Source organism: Hylaeus volcanicus, chromosome 5 (genome assembly GCF_026283585.1).
Source record: "Hylaeus volcanicus isolate JK05 chromosome 5, UHH_iyHylVolc1.0_haploid, whole genome shotgun sequence".
NCBI lineage: Eukaryota > Metazoa > Arthropoda > Insecta > Hymenoptera > Colletidae > Hylaeus > Hylaeus volcanicus.
Genome location: NC_071980.1, coordinates 19,313,529 through 19,333,575, shown reverse-complemented (window position 1 = coordinate 19,333,575; position 20,047 = coordinate 19,313,529). Strand labels below are relative to the sequence as shown.

General features: G+C 43.1%; 1 protein-coding gene across 1 annotated transcript in view; it reads right to left on the bottom strand.

Moving 5' to 3' along the window:
- Window positions 1-20,047, bottom strand: part of LOC128877478 (uncharacterized) — a 111,093-nt gene that overhangs the window by 48,186 nt on the left and 42,860 nt on the right. Inside the window, exon 2 of the mRNA XM_054124802.1 lies at window positions 15,201-15,233. Coding sequence (XP_053980777.1) covers window positions 15,201-15,233 — 33 coding nt within the window. The remainder of the gene's footprint in view (window positions 1-15,200; window positions 15,234-20,047) is intronic.

Below are 20,047 nucleotides of genomic sequence, written 5' to 3'. Positions count from 1 at the left end.
TATATCCGACGATCATACACATAGGTTGCCACATGGATGTCGGATATATCCGGCGATCGTGCACACAGGTCGCCTCGTGGATGCTGAATATATTCAGCGATAGTAGTGAAAGGGTTAAACACATTGGTTCCGACATCCTTCTCTGTACTGAATCACTAGGTTAGTCATCCAACGTAACTATTCCATATTGTTTCGAAGTGTATCATTCTATCCAAAACTGTAACACCCAGAATCAGTATCTGAAAGCCTATAATTTTGTGAATGGAACTCACAAAGAGAATTTTCTGTATTAGTGCATATTGATTGATCTTAGCTACCACGAATCCAGCGATCCCCGAGGTCGTCCACCTTCCTCCTAAGAAATGGTCGCGCGCCGCAGAACGTAGGAACGATCTCTCCCTCTCGCATGCCCGCTAATTCGTACACACGACACGCGCAATAAAGCGTGGTGCAACGAGGTGGGTGGATTGCGTAATGCCGCTGAAATAATGGCGGGATGTGATGCACCGGCAGGCATACGTTCCGAAGGCACGCGGGACGTGGATTAAAAATCGGGGCCCGAGTTTAACGGCGGATCGCACGAACGGGGCAGATACACAAATCAGGCCGTAAAGCCGATCAATAAAACGGCAGGCCGCCGAACCGCGCGCATTATAACCGGTAATTATCCGTAATTAAATATTGGCCAGCCGCCAGGCCGCTGTGGCCAGTTTGACCAAACGTTTCGAGGGGTGTGTTCGCCGGACTTCTACCCGCGTCTGCTTTTCTCTTCCTCGTCTTGCTCTTTTTTCCTTCTCCCTGTGTCCAGACTTTTATTTGTTATCCTCTCTGCGTTGCCATGCGAGTCTTTACGGGAAAGTATCTCGAATCTCGGTGCGCTGCGTTCGGGTATACAGGAGGATTAAAATCGCTTACAGAATTCTGGATACGGATTGGAAGAAAAATTCAAGAGAAAGCGACCTCAACATTGGTGGCGACTGCAGTTGGATTAGGAGCTTATTAGGATCTAAGACTTCTGTACCTTTAAACGTTAGGCACTGATCTTACACCAATTATAGCGACTAAAAGGTTGTAGGTTTTAATGTTTCGATACTCTAGAGCTCTCTGGAATCCACCCTAATCCTAAGAAGGACTCCAGCAGTACTAGAAACCAGAGTTGCACGGGAATCAAGTATAATGTATAATCTGCATGTTGCGTATTTCGTCGCAACTTTCATTTACAATTTATTCCTCATAGTATGTCCACGTAATCATTTGTGGTGGCTTCCTTCTAAACATTTTCAACTCGTCGATCACCTTTCCTCAGGAACACGTCAGCATGAACAGTCTTGCTACTTCCATCGGTGCACATTCGAGTGCTACTATTTGTTGTATAACATTACCGAAGCACCAGTCACCGAAGATCTTCCCTCCAAGTATAGTATCAGGAAACGAAGACTGCAATCCTTTTGTAACATTTCATCGATAGCTAATCGTGGGCAAGTTCTGCTGTCTACTTATCCTTTTATGGCCAGCTAGACGCGTGTTACAATTAGACAATGAAATAATTTTAACACATTGTTGACCAGTCACGTGTTAATTCATGTTTTCATGCCCAAACGTTGTTGACCGGTCAAGATGAACTCGTGTTTGCACTTGCCTTATCTATTTCAATTCATGAAACCCAGGACGATATAGAATATTGTAAAAGCTTTGCTCATCGTGTTACGTATGTAAAATATTTCATTTCAATTTATTATGTTGGTGAAGTACAAATGAAGTTTATAGGAGTTTATTTAGATTGTTTTAAGTTCACAATCAATTACGAAGTAATAGTGACACGAAGTGTAAATACCGGGTCGACAATGTATAAAGAAAATAAGCACGAACGTCAGCGCCATTGAAGCTGAAGAGAGTGTCCTCCGCGCTAGGCAAGTTTGAGAATCCCTGATCCAATAAATAGTCGGCAGGCTCCGTATCCGCGTGGAGGTGGAGCGGTATCTTTCCGAGATGAAACGAAGAGGTGGGGGATAGAGAGATGCGTGGAGGTGGCAAGAAGCGCGAGGTAAAGGGGCGAGAAACTCTGGTTCGATCGCCTATTGCATTATTACCGCGTTATATCGAGACGCGTAACCCCCTCTACGGCTTCGATCCGCCTCATCTGACGTGGTGGTACATTTAAAAGTCTCGCTGTTGAAACATGAAAGTTTGGCACGGTCGGCTCCCTTTGGCGGGGTCGAAGCATGCAGATCCGACACGAAATATCATTAATAGTCGTTTGCCGCATGACCAAGCCCAGTAATCGTCCCTTCTGCGGTTCGGATCGGATCGCCAGAAAACCGCAACACGACGACGATACCGGCCGATGCGGCAGCACCCCTTTATGCTCGTAATTTATGTTCATCAACTCCTCCTTGCTAACTGTGAACGCTTACACCGCGCATTGCATGGGGTTCAGTTCTCCGGGGTGTTGATTGTAAGGGAGAGAAAGCGATACCAGAAGAATTAGACATTTTCGTATCTTGTGGACATCGGTAATTTCTGGTCACTCGAGTCCTTTGAACTCTTGAATAAGTAATTGCATCGCTGATTATGTCTTTCGTATCCTGCTGACTTCTGCATCGATAATACCAGGTGTCTTCTTTTCTCCGTGGATATCACTCGTTTCTGACGACTTGAATCCTTTACGCTTTTGAGTCAATAATTCACGGGGTCTTTTGTATCTTCTGGACTCTTATCACTAATTCCTAATGTCTTACGTCCTGTGAACTTTTGCATCACAAATTCCTGGTGCATCTTATGCCTCGTAAGGTACGTATCTATTTGGACACGAATGTATCGAACAAATCCCCGCGCATGTTTCCTCTCGGTTTTACGCCTGAGTTTCCCAATGTTCCCCAGAGTGCATTGTCTCGCGATCAATGGAAATCAGGCAGCAACTAACGGTGGAAATGATCTACGGCCAGGCCCTAGCACGATCATTCCGCGAACCTCGTAATTGCAGTTCCCTTTCGCGTATCGCCGACACGGAGTCAAAAGAGGCCGCTCGCGAAAGCAGCCGCGCCGAGTAAGGGACGATAGGAGAAAACAAACCGTCGAGCCGACAAAAATCAATGGAATTGAAACTCTTTAGGATTGACGAGCGTTTCCAGGCGCGGGGGCAGTCGGCCAGGTTCTCCTCTCGGTTTCCAACGACTCGTAAATACCGCAACGAGGGAGCAAGCAAAGCAACTAGCGCGACTTTTGACGCCGCTGAGCTCGCATCCAGAGCTGGTAACGACCCGCGCATAGCCTTCTCGCTTTCGTCTTCGTTTCGCGGCGCTTTTGGCTCGTCCTTCCAGGCTGGATCGACGCACACCTGGCGCACACCGAACGGGAGGCAGCCAGTCCCACGCACAATGTCCACCGCGCGCGAAGAGCTCTCGCGACGGTGTCATTGTTCGTTTGATTGCTCCTGGCCAGCTCCTGGCCGCTCACACAGGGCCCGCCTTTTATTAGTCGTCGATTAGCCTCGCCGTACGAGGTCCCAGCGCGAGGGGAACCGCCAACCCCGCCACGAGTTCGTCGAGCCTTTCGATTAAAAATTCGGAACTACGTCCGCTCGACGAATCGTCCGAAAGAAAGGGTGGAGGATGACGTTTGTCACCGGAATTCGTCGAAGGGAAGATGAGTAATTGGTTATTTATGATACGTGATGTGAACATTGGTAGCCCTAATATGCGAAGACTTTGGTAGAGTTGGAGGGTGTTTGATGATAGGGTGGTAATTGTTTAGACTCTAAACTTTAGAGGATATTGTATGTTAAAGAGATTCCTTGTAGAGTTCCTAGTGGAACTAGCTGTAATTTATAATAGTAAGAATCTAGCCACTGGGTGTTTCCAGTATGTCAAGGTTTGGAAGTATTCGGAAATTAAAAGTCAAAGAATGTTAACTGCTTAGAGGACACAACAGATATCTGCTGAAACTAGTTGCAATCTGTTAATTGTGAAAACCTGGGCTCCAGGGTCTCTTGTATCTTAAACTGTGACGCTTGAAAATTAATATAACATTGGCAAAATATTAATCGTCGAACTGAAACTATTTAGAAGTTACAAAATCTTGATTCTCAGGATTTTCAATCACCCTAAAGCTCAAAGATGTCTCCTGTTACATTGCATTTATTATGCATTAGTCCATGATTACTACTCTTCGCCCGACTTAGAATATTCTTCGACCAGCGACCAATTTAATCGCATGAGCGTTCAGACGTTCCCGGAGCGACGGAGGTCCGATAACAATAATAAAATGTGCCAGCGGAAAAGAGCAGCGTCCATTAGTTACGTTGAAAGATCCCCCGATGGAACGGACGATCCTGCTCTAAATATCCTCGTCGTGGCTGGCCACTGCAGCGTCATCGTCGTTCGTCTCGAGCACAAAGACAACGCCGCCATGACGGACGGTCGGGCAGAAAAAGCGGCTATGCTAAATAATAGTCCTGCCGGCGGTTCGTTGCTCGGCTCTCGCATAGTTCATTCATGAATCCGGATTCAGTGTTCCTTTAGTGGCGAGGAGGCCTGCAAACCACAGGCCGTTGCATCGACAATTTCCGTGGAGATATCGAGGAGATTCGAAGCCTGAAAAACGCCACGCAGAAGATATTCTGCTTGACGATCTGCGCTTTGCATCCCCTTGAGTAGATCGTCAATTCTAATAAAGGCACTTTGGTAGAGGCAATGTCGAGTAATTCTAAGGATTCCTTAGCTCACTGTGGAAGGCATGGTTATTTACTATGTCGAAAATTGTTCACATTATTCTGCTGTTTATCGCCAGAAGACACAAAAGTGGCTTACAGGTATGTAGCAAATTTAATAAAATTTCTCTGAGCACCTCTGAGGACACGAATGTGATGATAGAGATGGGATCAACTGATTGGACTGCCATGTAATTCTACAGCCTAGTTAAATGACAAATTTGATACTGTTTAACACGTTGCCTGCTAGACTAATAATTGTGAAAATGCCTACGAGGGTAAAATTTTATTTTTATACCATTAGATATTATAGAATGTAACATTTGGAGTAGTACTTCTTTTTAGAACCACCCCTAATTTTGTCAGACCTCCCTAGATTCATTTTCTTTACCATCTCACCTTCAAAGTTTATTTATTTATTTGCTTGGTGAAAATTCTTCTTATCCTTTACTTACTGACGGGACTTATACATTCAATTTTGTCATCATTTTGTATTAATTAAACGCTTTGAAACCTATTGTGACTTTCAACTCCACTTCTATAAAGTTCCTTTTTAATTGTTGGATGGCAGCACAAGCTTTCTTTTCCTTTGGAAGATTGTTAGAGACAACTCTATAAAGACAACTCTATAAAACCAAGATGAACGCCTAGATTTAAAAAACTTTTGAGAAATTCAGTAAATAAAGGGGTAAACATATGAAACCATAAGAAGATGTCAAAGACACCAAACTAATTCCAGGGATCTTGCTTAACCCCTTGAGTTACACTTCAAACCCCTGTACCACATCTACCGACCAATGAAAGTATCATCGATGAATTCTCCAGGCACCATCGTCCAATTTAGCTACCTAAAATATAGAAATTATATTTTGCAGACTAAAGATCATCCTCGTCGATAAAAGGAAAAGGACCTGCCGCAGTCTACGAACACAGAAGCACTTTCTATGCACGTACTCGTCCCTTCGACGAACGACAAACGTAGCTGCCGGATGTGGATACCTGGTCCTCGGTCCCTCGTCACAGAAACTTGAACGAAACCCACGAATTTGCGTAGGGCATCGGGAATCATTATGACGAGATTGCAAGACGAACTGCAGCAGAGGCTCCCTCGCTTTTTTCTGCGTTTCTTTCGGAAGGGCCTTCCAAAGGGTTCTTTAATGGGGCCAAAGGACTGCCTGAATGACACTGTCGTCGTCCGAGTCCTGCTGCTGAAATGATGCCCGACGATGTTCCAGGGTACGCCAGGTAGTCCCAGACGCGTCGCGATACACGCTTTTGACATTAGGTGACGAAGGTGATATTGGGCCCGCCGCCCCTAGATCCTGAGGATAAGGGGAATACAGACGTTCCTCGTTTCCGTGCAAGTGTTAACAAGATCCAGAAACTGTCCCTCGTTCCGATAGATTTCTCCGACCTTCTAAAAGTCCGCTTCATTTGAGTTCTTTAAGGTCGACTCGAGATTCTTTGAGTTCGGATGGACCTATTCAAGGGTCCTCGTGAAACTATGCTTCCAAGCGTGAACAGAAGCGGATTCCTCTGACGCGATTACGATAACGCCGCAGCGTTTTTCTTGGTAGAAATTTATTCGACGGTTCTTCGATTATCTAAACGCCGAGCGATCCGCCAGCTTCCAGACCAGTTGAACCCCGTTGACCATTCCCAGAATAGTCAAAGGACTCGCGGGATGCTGCAAGACGACTCGACGGTTTTTCTTGCTCGGCTATCAAACGAGTTTGACGTGGACACCGGGGTCGGTGTGTTAGTCGAGGAAAGAAAGAGCCCGCTAACGGGATAAACGAGCGATCGTGGCAACCGTACCGTACAGTTCGATACGTAACGGAGAAAAGTGGTGTGCGCATCGTTGCCGCGGGCAGGAAGAGATCGCACGCAACGGGTATGAAAAGTTTCTTAGAAACGTTCCAGCGATCGTGCATATAAAATTCGAGAAATGTCTGTCGGGCAACTGGGTCTCCCGATTCGCGGAACGGGTGCTCGGGGAAGCAGTAAAATCCTTGCTACGCGACGCGAGAGATGCGTTCGCGAATGGAGCATCGAGGCAGCTGGAGAGCCAGCGTTCAGGTGAAAAATGTAACTTAAGCAGAAGCGTGGAAAGTCGAAGATTCGTGGATTCAGAGTGCAAGGTTTTCCTATCTTTTATGTGCCTTGCTGTTATTAATCATTTGCAGGTCAGATTTGTTAAATTCAGAACAGTTTTGTCGAATTTTAGTCGATATTAAATGGCAAAGGGTTAACGAAGAGAAAAGACGGTGACACAATTTTATATGTACGGATATACATTGACTTCTGTTCTGCATTATATGTTGGGAGTACCTTATCACAAAGTCATGGATATGAGGACTTGTATATATGAGACATCACTAAATTTTTTTATTAAATTCTTAAACACCGTTCTGATTTGTATCCCAGAAGTGTTTCATCAGAATACGTTTAGTTTCAATCTCTTGAAGGCGTCTTTGATTGAGAAATCAAAACAAATAAAACGTATTAATACAATTTGCCACAATGTATGGAATATTCGCGCAAGAACCAAGGTGGAGCATCGTCGACAGTTCACCGCCAACCGAAAAATTTCACCTTCTACCCCCAACCATCTGCCAGCGCGCCATTTCCTGCTCGGAGAGTGCCTCCCGTAATCATTATTATTCGCAGCCAAATAGCCGGTGGCTCTCTCGGCACTGATTGGCCTTCCTATCTCGAAAATACCAATTCTGCCGAGCCATACTGGCGCATTAAAGCTCGTTCAGCGAACTCGGGGTTAACAGACCGTGTTGGTATTGTTCGACAAATCGGCAGAAAGAATGGTTTCCAAGGGGTACAAGAATGATAACAGGTAGAGGCTTGATACTGTTTAAAACGAGCAAGACAATGGAAAGTTTACAAAGACATCTAAAGAACATGAACTGGATAGTTGCTCTCTGTGCAATGAAAGGAAGTTGTGCAATTAGTTGCTTCAACTACATTTCATATATGATCCGTTCATGGTACAAATCCATTAACTCCATAAAACAAAAAGTTGAGAAATGCGATCAAAATGGCCTCTGAAATAAATGATTAATTATTCAAGAAAATTTTGGCGTCTAATGGTGTTTGTCTTTATTATTCAGGAAAGTTATTATAAGTATAAAAAGTTGTGACTATACCGAGTGCTTTGACACTTAAATTTAAGATTTTTCAAAAAGTGGAGTTAATCGATTTGTGCATTGAACGGATCATACAGTAGAGTAACATTGTGGATAAAAGAAAACTAATAGCTCTACAAGTTTAAGAAAATACTTGAAGGCTCCAGTGGTGAAACTGATACACGATTGGACTATCGCTTAGGCTAAAGTCTAGCAAACGAGTGTTAACACGTGTAAGACTATAGGAAAATGAGAAGGGCGTCGAGCTGACTTCAACGATTTAAATTAACTTATTGAGCTATACCTCCAACAGCTAAAGGAGAGCAAATTGCATAGCTACCCCTTCTGCACGAATAAAAAGCAGTGACATCGATGGATGCGCTCCCTCTTCAATCTACTTAATGCAACTATATTTCAAGATAGCAGAGGCCAGCTGTGTCGATACAAGAGAACTAAACTGACACTGTTTGTGAACAGTAAGGATTTATCAAAATCACTCATGGTAGCTTTAGAAGTTTAAAAAGACCGAGGCAGCGATGATTAAACCATCGTCTAAGCGTACAACCTAGCAAACAAGTGTCATCTCTCACTGTTAACACATGTAAGCCATCAGACAGATGAAAAGGACGTCGAACTGACTCCAAGGATCTTATCCGAGCAACTTCCGCCAATTACCAGCTACCTCGTGTAGAAAGGTAAGAGAGAGGAGGGTGTCGGGAGGACGCACGGCGAATGCAAAGCATCGGCAAGGTCGCGATTCAGGAACGAGCCAGAGTTGCTGCTCCGTCACCTTCGCAGGTAGTCGAAAGCGTCCGAAGGAAAGAGGATATTCGAGTCGAACGGAGAGAAAGAGACGAGCAGGAAGGCGGACAGCAGCCACCGCTCGGAGGGTGGGGAAGAGGAACAGAGACGACCAAGAGGAGAGTAAAGGCCCCGGGCGAGGTCACCCACCGCCCCCGCCCCCTTCGCTCCCTCGCACACCCTGATTACCCGCAGCCGGGGGCGGGACACACTGTAATGAGCATCGAAGAGGTGCTCAACCTTCGACTCGTTGAATTTTCCTCAGTCATTCGGAGGAAATGGAAGGAGATCGGCCATAGAGGAACTTCCGTGCACTCGACAACTGCGCCGCGGGCCCTTTACGTTCCCTTCCCCCCTCGTTACAGAGGAATTACTTCTTCGATTCTGTAGGGAGGTCATACGCGTAACGATTTAGTGTACGATTAGATGTACTTTGAGTTGCTGTGTGACGGTAGGCTGCCATTCAACATGGCTGCCGGTGCGCGACAGGTTGCGGTACCTTGTAACCGAGGATGATGGGACTAGATGAGCAATTTGTTTGTATAGGAAGTAATTAAATAGAATCGATGGAAGTTTAACTCTCCGTAAATAAAATTGTAGACGTTTTTGAAACACTGATACATTTTTGTTAGTTTTCAAGATAGAACGCTTCGAAATTTACTGATTTTCAGTGGAAAAGTCTCGATTTAAGTGAAAAGTCATAAAAGCGGTCCTACGCGGTCACTTAAACTAAGACTTTTCCCGCTGAAAATCAAAAAATTTCGAAGCGTTCTATCTTGAAAACTAATAAAAATCGGGTACATCATCGTATCTTTTAAATTAATAATATAAAAAAATGTCGTTTACGCCACAATATAGAGCCTATTGTATCCTGCAATTTACATATAATCAATTTTTTCTTATCATCAATAGTTATTGAGATATGGGTCTGTCAAACTTTAACATTGACACCCTGTATTTCCAATTTCATTTCCAACGAACATCCTTCCTATCCATACCACGAATGAGTCGAGTAGAAAGGGTTAACGCTATGCAAGCAACAGCTTCAACCAGAGCGAAGGATAAACTTGTCGAAAACCGAGTTTCTCGACCGACTCCCGGCAGTAATCGTTCTGTCGTCGCATCTCGGGGAACGGAAGAGAGATCATCCTAAAGACAGATCGGCCGTAATACGACCTCGATCAAAAGGAGCCCGCTGAGAAGGTCGCGGGGAGCATGAGCGAAAAGACGACGTAGAGGGGACAGGCTGAATACAAGAGTAGCCTGGTTGCCTGTCGGCGAAGACACCCGGATGATCGAGCGATGTTATTTTAAGTTTTCCGTGGGGGATCTCCCATCTTGTCCTAATCGGCTGTCAGCCACCCCCGTGTCTGGGGTCGCAGGCCACCCCCAGGACACGACGTGTCGACGCGTCTCTTTCTCGCGCGTATAGGAGACCCCACGTGTTAAAAAGAGACCATCATCGAACCGACTCAACCGGACCCCCCGCGGACGAGATTCGCCCCTTTTGTACGAGGAGATTCGCGCGCTGGAGGAATCCCATCCCCCTCGAGGGGTTGTCGGATTCAAAACGCTTTACACTCTCATAACTGGGACCTGTTGATTCCGACTAGGTTGAAAATCACCGCCAACCCTCCGGCGCACTCGAGAATGTTTTACCACGTGCTTCGTCATCGCCTCGGAGCGATTGCTATTGCCACAGGACCCTCGGCCACCTCGGAACGTTTTCGCGGAATTTTCATGGCTGGTAACTCCTTTGCAAGGATTAGAACCCTGATGGTGTTGTACTGAACTGTTGGAGTAAGAAATAACCTAAGGAGGAAACGTAACACTGCTGAGGGGTAGGGTTAAAGAGACCTTAGGAGGTCCATTCTTGGTAGACGAGAGGGTTACTTGTTTCGCACTCCTGTGCTTTCTAAGCGAAAGAATCCTCCTAATTCCTTATACCGATAAAGCTACTGCTAGAGTAACCATCAAGTGGATACTTTCCTAAGTGGACACCACTTAGCATGGAACTGAGTATCTGAAACGATCTACCACGTGCGCAGATTGTTTAGATTAAGCCACTCTACGAGAGCTTCCATATAGATTAAGCGTCCATCATGAGTGGTTATAACCTAAATAGTTTTAGGCTGAAAGGCTACTGTACGACGACACGTTAATATTACGTCGTTCGCAGGGAAAGAGTTCACTCCAAAACACAAGAAGGACCACCGACAATTTCAATGTCCACATCCAAAAGTTTCGCGTCGATACCAAGGTACCCCAGGTACCCCACCATGAAAAAAAAACGGTTCCATATAATTCTTTAACGACCAGGACTCTCTCCCGTCATGTTCTAAGAATAGCCTACGTAATGGCCAACGTTTCCCTCTACCTTGCTACCCGCGTAAACGTGTTTATGATCCGGCAAGTGAAAGAATTGGTCTTGGCTAGGGGAAGAGGTTCCAGGAACGTGAACCCCCACTCCATCTCGTTGCTACTTTCATTGAACGTCGTGGCACTCTGACTCTGAGCATCAGAGCTGCCCAAGGCGGTAAGAGGTGGGACATTCTCGTCAACAGGGCAACAGGAGGAAGCTCTCCCAAGTTAGTTCTTCCGCTTGACAGACCGTAGCCTTCTTGTAAATCCGAGGGGAAGTTTCTGGAAAACTCCGCCATGTTTAACGCAAGGAAACCCTATCATTTCGCTTGCAAGTTGCATAATGCAACTTACATTTTCGTAAGAAGGATGCTCCGTCTAGAGTTAGGTAGTCCTGTTCAATAATTCTGGCTACTACAGTTGAATTTCACTTAAGTCTGAAGTGAACCTTCTTCGATAATCCTGGTCATTATCCTATTAAGCACGATGCGCTACTATAGTGACTTTCGCGGATGTCATCTTTCTGAACAGGGCGCCTCTAAATGTATATGTATCATATCTTTAAGAAAATTTAATCATCGAGAACTTCATTGCAAAGTACTCGTACAAAAAACAGCATCCCGTCACACATTGCAGTGCTATATCATTTACGCATAATTCGCATTGAACTCTGGCGTATAGAGAAACAGCAGTGCCTAAGAGGTTATATCTGAACTTCATCTGAACTTGTTAAAAAATTCTAGCAACTACAGCTGCATTTCAGTCGAGAGTGAATTCATCTAGATGAATTCTGTTCAGGTCTCCATAGTGATTTCGATGCTGTTCGTTTGTCTACATGTTTTTAACCTTCAAGCATTGAGAGTCAGTTGAAACAGACTTGATGTCACTCGTGAAAGAGGATACTGGACATTGGTTGTCGAGATTGCAATGCAATTTACTGATCTAAGCTATGAAATTAAAATACTAAGATCATGAATATTAAAATCATGTACTACAAAGGCAAACGTACATCATAACGACGTTTCCGCTCTCCCTACCAAAGTAACGTCTCATTCACAATCACATAAAGATGTCTCCAGCGGCCACCAAAGAAGCATAAATCTACCTACGACCCGCAGGCACCTGGTTCAAGAGTTTAACGTCTCTCTAACCGCGGACAGTCCCGTGAAGATTTCATAAACTTAATCGAGCCACTCGTGGCCAAACATCGCGAACATTACTGCTGCTTAACGTTCATTCGAGAAAATTAGTTATCAACGCGTAACGCTCTAGCCGGGGTCGTCGCTAAATTTGCTACATTAGCGTCAACCCCGTCGGCGGAGGAGATAAGATCCAAGCGTAAAGCCGCGTCCACCGATAAGTAGTCCCGCGACGACCCGGTAAACCGACGAATAAAATGCATAATAAAAATGATCGCTGCTCTAGCGGCGATACCGCGGCGACTCTTCGAATTCCACCGCGTCCACCAGAACGGATCGTGAAGATGAAGTCGCTCCAGGAAAGTTGGGATGACCTCGTGCAGGGTCTCCGCGGCTCGTTTGATGGATCTCCTCCGTCCTTCTCTCGGGTCCTGGACCAGTGGCGTCCACGTATTACCACCGGATACCCGTTTACGCCGTCGAGTTTGGTGGCACATATTATATACCTGCGGAAAGGAGGCAGAAACGTGGACGAAACCGAGCAGAAAAAGGCGAGATCCAAAAGAGCGAGTGAAAGAGAGAGAAAGGGAGAGAGAGAGCGAAGGAGAAAGAGATGGGCGGCTTTCTCGTCGCTGGCGTGCTTATTGCGTGATATTAGCCACGGTGGCTGCCGGGGTAATCATAATCTAGAAAGAGGGACAAAACATAGGGCCCCGAATCGCATAACGCTGAATTTTACGACTTCTGCCGCGGGAGGACGGACGACCGGATGCAACGCGACTTTTTACCACCCTCTAACGTCCCCTGGCTTGATGTCAACAAGAAGATGCCACCGACCATCGGACATCCACACCGACGTTGAAGAACTTGGGAAACCAATCTCTCGAACCAGGTCGGATTAGCTGTTAAACACTTGTAGGAAGCAGGAGATTCTGGGAAAGTGGAAACTTGGGTCCTGAACGGTTTCTTCGAGACGCTGCTATCCTCGACAAGACGAGGTTTCTCTTGGAGGTCCAGGTCTGGCAGACCGTGCTACTGATTCCCGTGATAAATTAATTTTCTAAGACTTAGTTGAGATATACTTATAACGTTGAGTGTTATTTTATTCACTTGGACAGAGAAAATGATATAATTCTATATAAGGTTCCTCTTGGAAGTTCTAGTCTGATTAACCATGCTTCCTATTCTGTGATAAATTAATTTTTTTAAAGTTCACTGAAAGATACTTATATCGTTAACATTGAGTGTTGTTCACTTGGACAGAGAAAATTCTGTAATTAATCATTTCTCAATGAAAAACGTTATAGTCAATTAGAGTAATGATAATACTTGAAGATATGGCTTCTGTTAAAACTTTTAGCCACGAAGGTATCGGATTAAGAGCATTAATTGCGAAAAAATCTAGAGCATCGTCTAAGGAAATTTTAATGAAATCAGCTTGGCAGTCGACGTATTAAGGTGGGATCTGTTAAATAAACCATACTGATGAGTCCAATTAGCAGATGTGGGACGATCTCACAATCAGTAATATCACCGTTTATACCAACGGCGATACTATTACTGAATCGCGAACTAGAAAAATAAGTAAATTTCTTAATAACGAGGATAATAATATCTTTAAAAGATTCATTGCTTCCTACCAAGTCCGCGGATGGCAAAGCAAGAAATATCGTGAATAGCGCCCAAGTCTAACGTTTCCTTGAATCAGCCGTGCCATTACTCTCGTATATGCAAACGAGTTAACTGTCTATAAATAAATAATGACTAATCGAATCGTATCAGCGGATCAATCGCACGGATCGTTCAGCTCGAGAGCGTAAGAACGCGATTCGCTGTCGGCGTTTTCTATCTGAAACGATCGTTCCGAGAATCCGATCTGATTTACGCGTTTGCATAAACCCCGTTACGGTTTCCAGGTAATAAAGAGAAACAGGGAAAACGAATCGGAGGGTCCACAAAAAACCGGGATCGCGACCGTTTCTCCGCTGTTACGTCGCGCAGGTTTCGCAATCCGGTCGATACGAAACGGTGAACTATGTTTCGATTAGGAAAATATTCGACTTGGTTAGACAGAAACAATGTATGTACGTTCTAATACAAATTTCTAGATAGGAATGAAAGACTCGGATGAAATTTTCGAATAACGAATCAAAGATGAAGAAAACTGCTTGTTCTTCCTGTGTTCAATAATAATTCCAATCTGAATTCATAAAATAATATTGAATTATGTATTGGATTGTCTAGAAAGTTCGTGCCAATTATTAAGAAAAATTCAAAGCCACATTTGAATTTTTACATATATTTATTCAATATTATTTTATTCCACAATTTTTCCACCCTTTGAGGGATGTATATATGTTATTTGTTTCCAGACAACCCTATATATTGAAATTTCATTGAATTAAACCGATTCAATGAAGTTTCATTGAATCAACCGAATAACTGTTCGATTGAATAAACATACTGTTCTTATTCGTTACCTATTACTCGAATAAAATATTCTCTATCAATGTGGCTAGGAACACGAAAAACGATTTATTCGCAACGTTTAATCAATTAAATATTTACTCAAGCTGTTATTCGCCTATAGTAAAACTTATTTTCACGATATAATTCTCATTGTGATTTTTATTGAATTAATAATAAATTAAAACAAGAAAGTGTTTACTTTTCATTCATTATTCGAAAGTTTTATCTAACTGAGCATTCTGTCCATTCAGCTAAAAAATAGAATTAAACAAACGCTTGCCTCGGTCTATATTTTGGTAATAAATTTGATTTTCATCCTACGAGCAATCATTTACGGAATTTGAGGCAGTGGAAGGTGAAGGAATTCTCGTCGACTGGCGGGAGGTCTCCCAAGTCGATTCTTTCGCTAGCTGAACCTTAACAGAATGGAAACGGAGCTCGGAATCGCGAACCCTGCGCGTAATAGACGCAGAGAGCATTTTTTTCACGGAAGACACTGAACAGAAGGTTCCGCGGATATTTCTCCAGAGGCGTAAGTACGGTCTTGTAATTTCCGAGAGATTGAGATCGTGAGTCACTCACCGTAAGGTCGGTCCGCAACGGGCTCGCACGAGTCTGCAACAGAAAAGCAAAACCAAATCTTTGATAAGGAACGCATTCTCCGTTGGCGTGCGCCGAATTCTTCGTTTCACTATTGCTAGCTATTAAACAGCGGGATTCCTCGAACAAGGATAATACTACGTTCGTTAACAGCGAATTCTATTCAGGATTCCCTTCTTTGACTGTTTTACAGATACGCAACATTCTTATCTATGTATATACAGATACAGATTTCAAGGAATTTGAATTGTTTTAATTTTAATTTCAATTGTATAATATTTTACAGTTAATAGGTGTACATGTCTGTGCATGGGTGTGCTGCTTAAAAGTGTAATTGAACGATAGTTGATGTTTAATCATTCCAATTAATTGCAAGTGTTTTTAGTACTTATGTAGGAAGAAGAATAAATTAGTTAAAAAATCTTACAAATAGAAGGTATCGTCAAAAGAGTGGGTGTGCGGAATGCCACGTGAAATGTAATTTCATAGACAGAATGGTGAAAATTTTAATAATCCTTCCCATATATTTGGAAGATTAGACAAGTCTACTATATTATTTCCAGACTACCTTTTAGTAAATAAAAGTTGGATAAAAAGTAATTAGATTAGTTACTTTACATTTGGAAAGTATGGCATGATTTATTTTTAATGATTATTTATACTTTTGCTAATATCTCTGAAAGTGTAAAAAAAATTGACAAATTTGTCTCTCTCTGAGAGACAATACCTATAATTACGCAGCCGTCCGAATGGTTTATTCGCGACAATTGAACAACGACCATGATCCTCCGAGCAGGTAATAACTTTGTAATCATCTGAATCGGAACGACACTCGCGCAACCGAGACGATTATCTTTTTCGATTTGCATACGGCGGATGTTGCCGCGATAATTTAACCGCGAAGGAGGTGGTATTGTCGGCTAATAAAGGCCTTCGACTCTCGCGTCTCTGTTAAGTAATATCGCTGCCCGCTAAATTGCGAGCAATTTGCGCTTCCATGGGGACAATTGCGCGCTGAAGGATTTCATCGATCAAGGTGTAACATCTTTATTCAATTCTTGGTAATCGAGTCGCTACGGTGAACTCTCTTCTGGAGTTCAAGTTCCAACTTTGCGTATTTATTACTATGTTTATTTATATTCATATTTATTTCCGATGAATTTATTTTACACCATTCGATAGATTTATTTCACTCGATTCCATAAAATTATTTCATTCGATACAGTGCTCCGTTTTACTCAACATGTTTACTTCCTCTGTTCAATACAAGACAATTTCAAAACAATTTCTTTTCATTTCATTCCATGGAATACATTAGCCTCGTTTTATTGTTTATTCATGGAATGATTCATCAGAAAATCATGAAATTTGGTATGACAACTTCCAAATCATAGGCATTAAAATAGCATCACCAGCTGAACAGGAACCAAATCACCCAACAGTCTTGAGCAAATTTTATTCCGAATGAAGAATACAAATTCCACATTTATTCGATAAATTAAAAACAAATGAATCATCTTTAGGATTGTTCTTCTCCCACTGCTCATTCTTGTTAGAATACGAGTGGCTAAAGGATTCGTATCTTTTATTCTCACAAATCTAGACGTTTTAATCTTTATTCGAAGTAATATTTGCCTCACTCCGTTACCGGTCTCCTTCGCGTCGTTGAGATTTCCAGGCGTGGCACTCCGAGCGAATCGAAAGCGCACGGATCTAATTGAGAATCCAAGTGTCGAAATGCTCGGGAGCAGGTGGCAAAAACCAGGAAGTTTTAATGCCACATCCATGGGCAGCAGATGCCAGGCCGTCAAGATCGGCTTAGCGGGAGCTGGTAAATGTCTCACTCAAGGCGATCGCACGACTCTAATAGAACCCGCTAGGTAGGTCATCGGATGTCATAAACGCTCGACGAAGTTTCCTCGGCGATGCAGCGCGTGTTAATAGCCTCATTAGATATCACGGCGCAGTGACGTATGTAACCAACCGTGGACCACCGACCCCAAAACTTCCTATGGTAATCGTACAAGCACTGGTTCTATCCTTCGTTTGAATAAAGTATTGTCACTGACCTAAATCAGACCTGACCAGTGTTTAATTACAAATCTGCTATTTTAAAGGAGAGATACCGGACATACCGAACTTCTAACAGCTCAAATTGGTAAGAGTAGATTGAATCAGTTGGTACAAAATATTCTAAATTGGAGCTTCACAGCTGCATTCAATATTGTAACTATCAATTAATAATCTCGCATTAAGAAAAAACATATCGAGATCTCGTGTGCGTTCTATTCAACCGATTACTAAACTTACAAACAAACTGAAGAATTCTCCAAAAGAAGCTTCAGGATTTCATCTTTCAATAAAACACAAATATCATAGATAGTATAACTGTACGTACTTTTATCTTAAAAAACAACCTCCTAAAACCCTTTATCATATCTTTAACTCATTCATCAGTTGCTAACAGAAATACCATGCTGTACGATTATACACGTTCTAATTTCCTCTATGCGTTACCTATTTTGAAATTTTTCTTGAAATCTTCAGTCTTAACGAATAATGGAACTCGTAGCTCCGGAGGAATAGAAACATTTTCAAGGCAATTGAAAGGCTCGCTGCATGTTATTTGGAGACGTCTGAGTCGCTTTTGTCGTCGTCGATGCCGTCGACGACAGGTCCGTCGAAATACCAGATGCAGAATGTTTTGTCCTGTCGAATCTAATCTCTGCTGTCGATCGCGGTGCCAGCAGGACGACCCGCCTGTTGTCCATTATTATACGCTTCTTGCGCGGATGACTGGCTCCGCCGTACCACTGTCCGGCACTTTCAGGATTCGACAAGAGTTCACGAGGAAAACAATAAAATTCTTTACGGAAACGCCTTCGAAGACTTCGAGTCTCCCTACTCGTATCTCATTTAATTCGTTAACGCGTACGCTTTCATCTTCACTCGAAACAAAAATAATAATCTTCTGACTAGTCTGTTTTTAAAACACGAGTTTCAGGATCATGTGGATTAAGTAAATTCAAAAACAAGATTTTGTTATTAAATTTTCGAGTTTGGAGCGTTTAATGATTAACTCTCTATGGATCTCTATCTAATGAGGCTATTACTCTCCATGAATCTTCAGGTCACATGCTAATACATCGACATTTACGTTGATAATTTTAGTTTCTTTTTTTTTACAACATGATGTAGATGTCTTAATTATACAGTGCCTCTGATAACTATACTGCGGATTATATACAATTACGACGTGCAATAATATAGAAAGTATACGTAAAATGTACATAAGATATGTTGAAAATATTCTACAATTACTATAATGATATTGTTATTTCATTTTGCATAAGTGCACATACCTTTTAGTTACTTTTTGGTATGTTTATTATATCAGTTTATATCGTAAATACATAAAATCCACTGATAACCAATAATAATATTGATGATCGTTGGCAGCACCATCAATCTGACATATCAGAGTAAATGCCTTGCCAGTTGTCTCCAGAAAAATCAAATTCAGTCCATAGAGGGTTAAACTCTAAAGTCGCCGTACCAATTTTTCCTGTACAAAAGTGAGAATCAATTAAACCGTATACACAAACACGACAGGTCATAAAAGCATCGTAATTAGATCTGCTTTAGGTAAATGAGAATAATTTATCGAAACTGGGTGTAGGACTATTATTTCCATTTCAACAAAAGACAATTGGCCAACTAGAGAACGTCCGATTCGAAATCCAGCACTCCTTATACATTTCTCAGCGGGCAATCACGCTGCAGCGGCGTCGTATTCTAATATTTCCCGTGAACCGCGCCGCGACGCGCCATCACGAATTCTAATTCATTCGCCGGTCGTCCTGGGCCCTGGAGGTGCCAATGGGGTCGCACGCGATAGTCGATAAATATTAAACGACTTTCCACCTGCCCGGTCGTGGCTCGGCTGCGTTTCGAGCGGCTGGGAGGGGAGAGGGACTTCCGAGAGGGAGATGACTGAATGTTAATTAGCGAGGCGTGACAAGTGTTAAGTAATCCGTCCATCTAGCGGCCCGGCGAGGGGGGAGGAGCCCGCCTAACGCTTCAGCAATTAACGCGATACCGCCGCCACACGCGCCATCGAACCCGTGTTAAGGCGCTCGCAATTAACGACCGATTTAACTGTTAACCCCGCTCGGACTGGAAAGTGAAACGGAACTTCGTGCCCCCTCGTGTCCCCGGAAGTAGCTGACTTCGCTTTCGCGGGCCCTAACTGTACATCTTCGGCCGATCCATCACTCGATGACAACTCTATTCGTCTACTGCGTTCGAAAACGAATTTCTACCAGACGAAGCGATCTGTTACTTCTACATTCTAAAGTATTGATGGTTTTCGACTACTGCATGCTTCTGGGCATCGACTGTAGATTTAAATGTTTAAAGAATTTCTGTATAGATCACGTTTTGTATTAAAATTCCACTGTCTTTTATTCAAGTCTCCTTGACATGTATCTTGAGTAATTACAGATCCTGATTGTATTTTATAATTATTATAGGCTATACCTTCCGTTTGGGACGTAAGGAGGTGCTGAAGAAGAATGGTAAGGGTTGTAAAGAGATTGCAACGCTCAGATTCTCGATTTTTTGTTATTAGTTGTAATTTGTTGTTAAAATTAATGGACTGAATTCATTCGTGCGAGGAACGGGTTGACGATCATTGCTATATGGAGATGTTCAGCGAAATAATGCTGACGTTGTATCGATCCGAGCAATGGATCGGTAACTTTCGGTGCACCGTGGTCATTCACCGGACCAACATGACTGGGCACTTCGAACCGACGGATCCGAAGTAT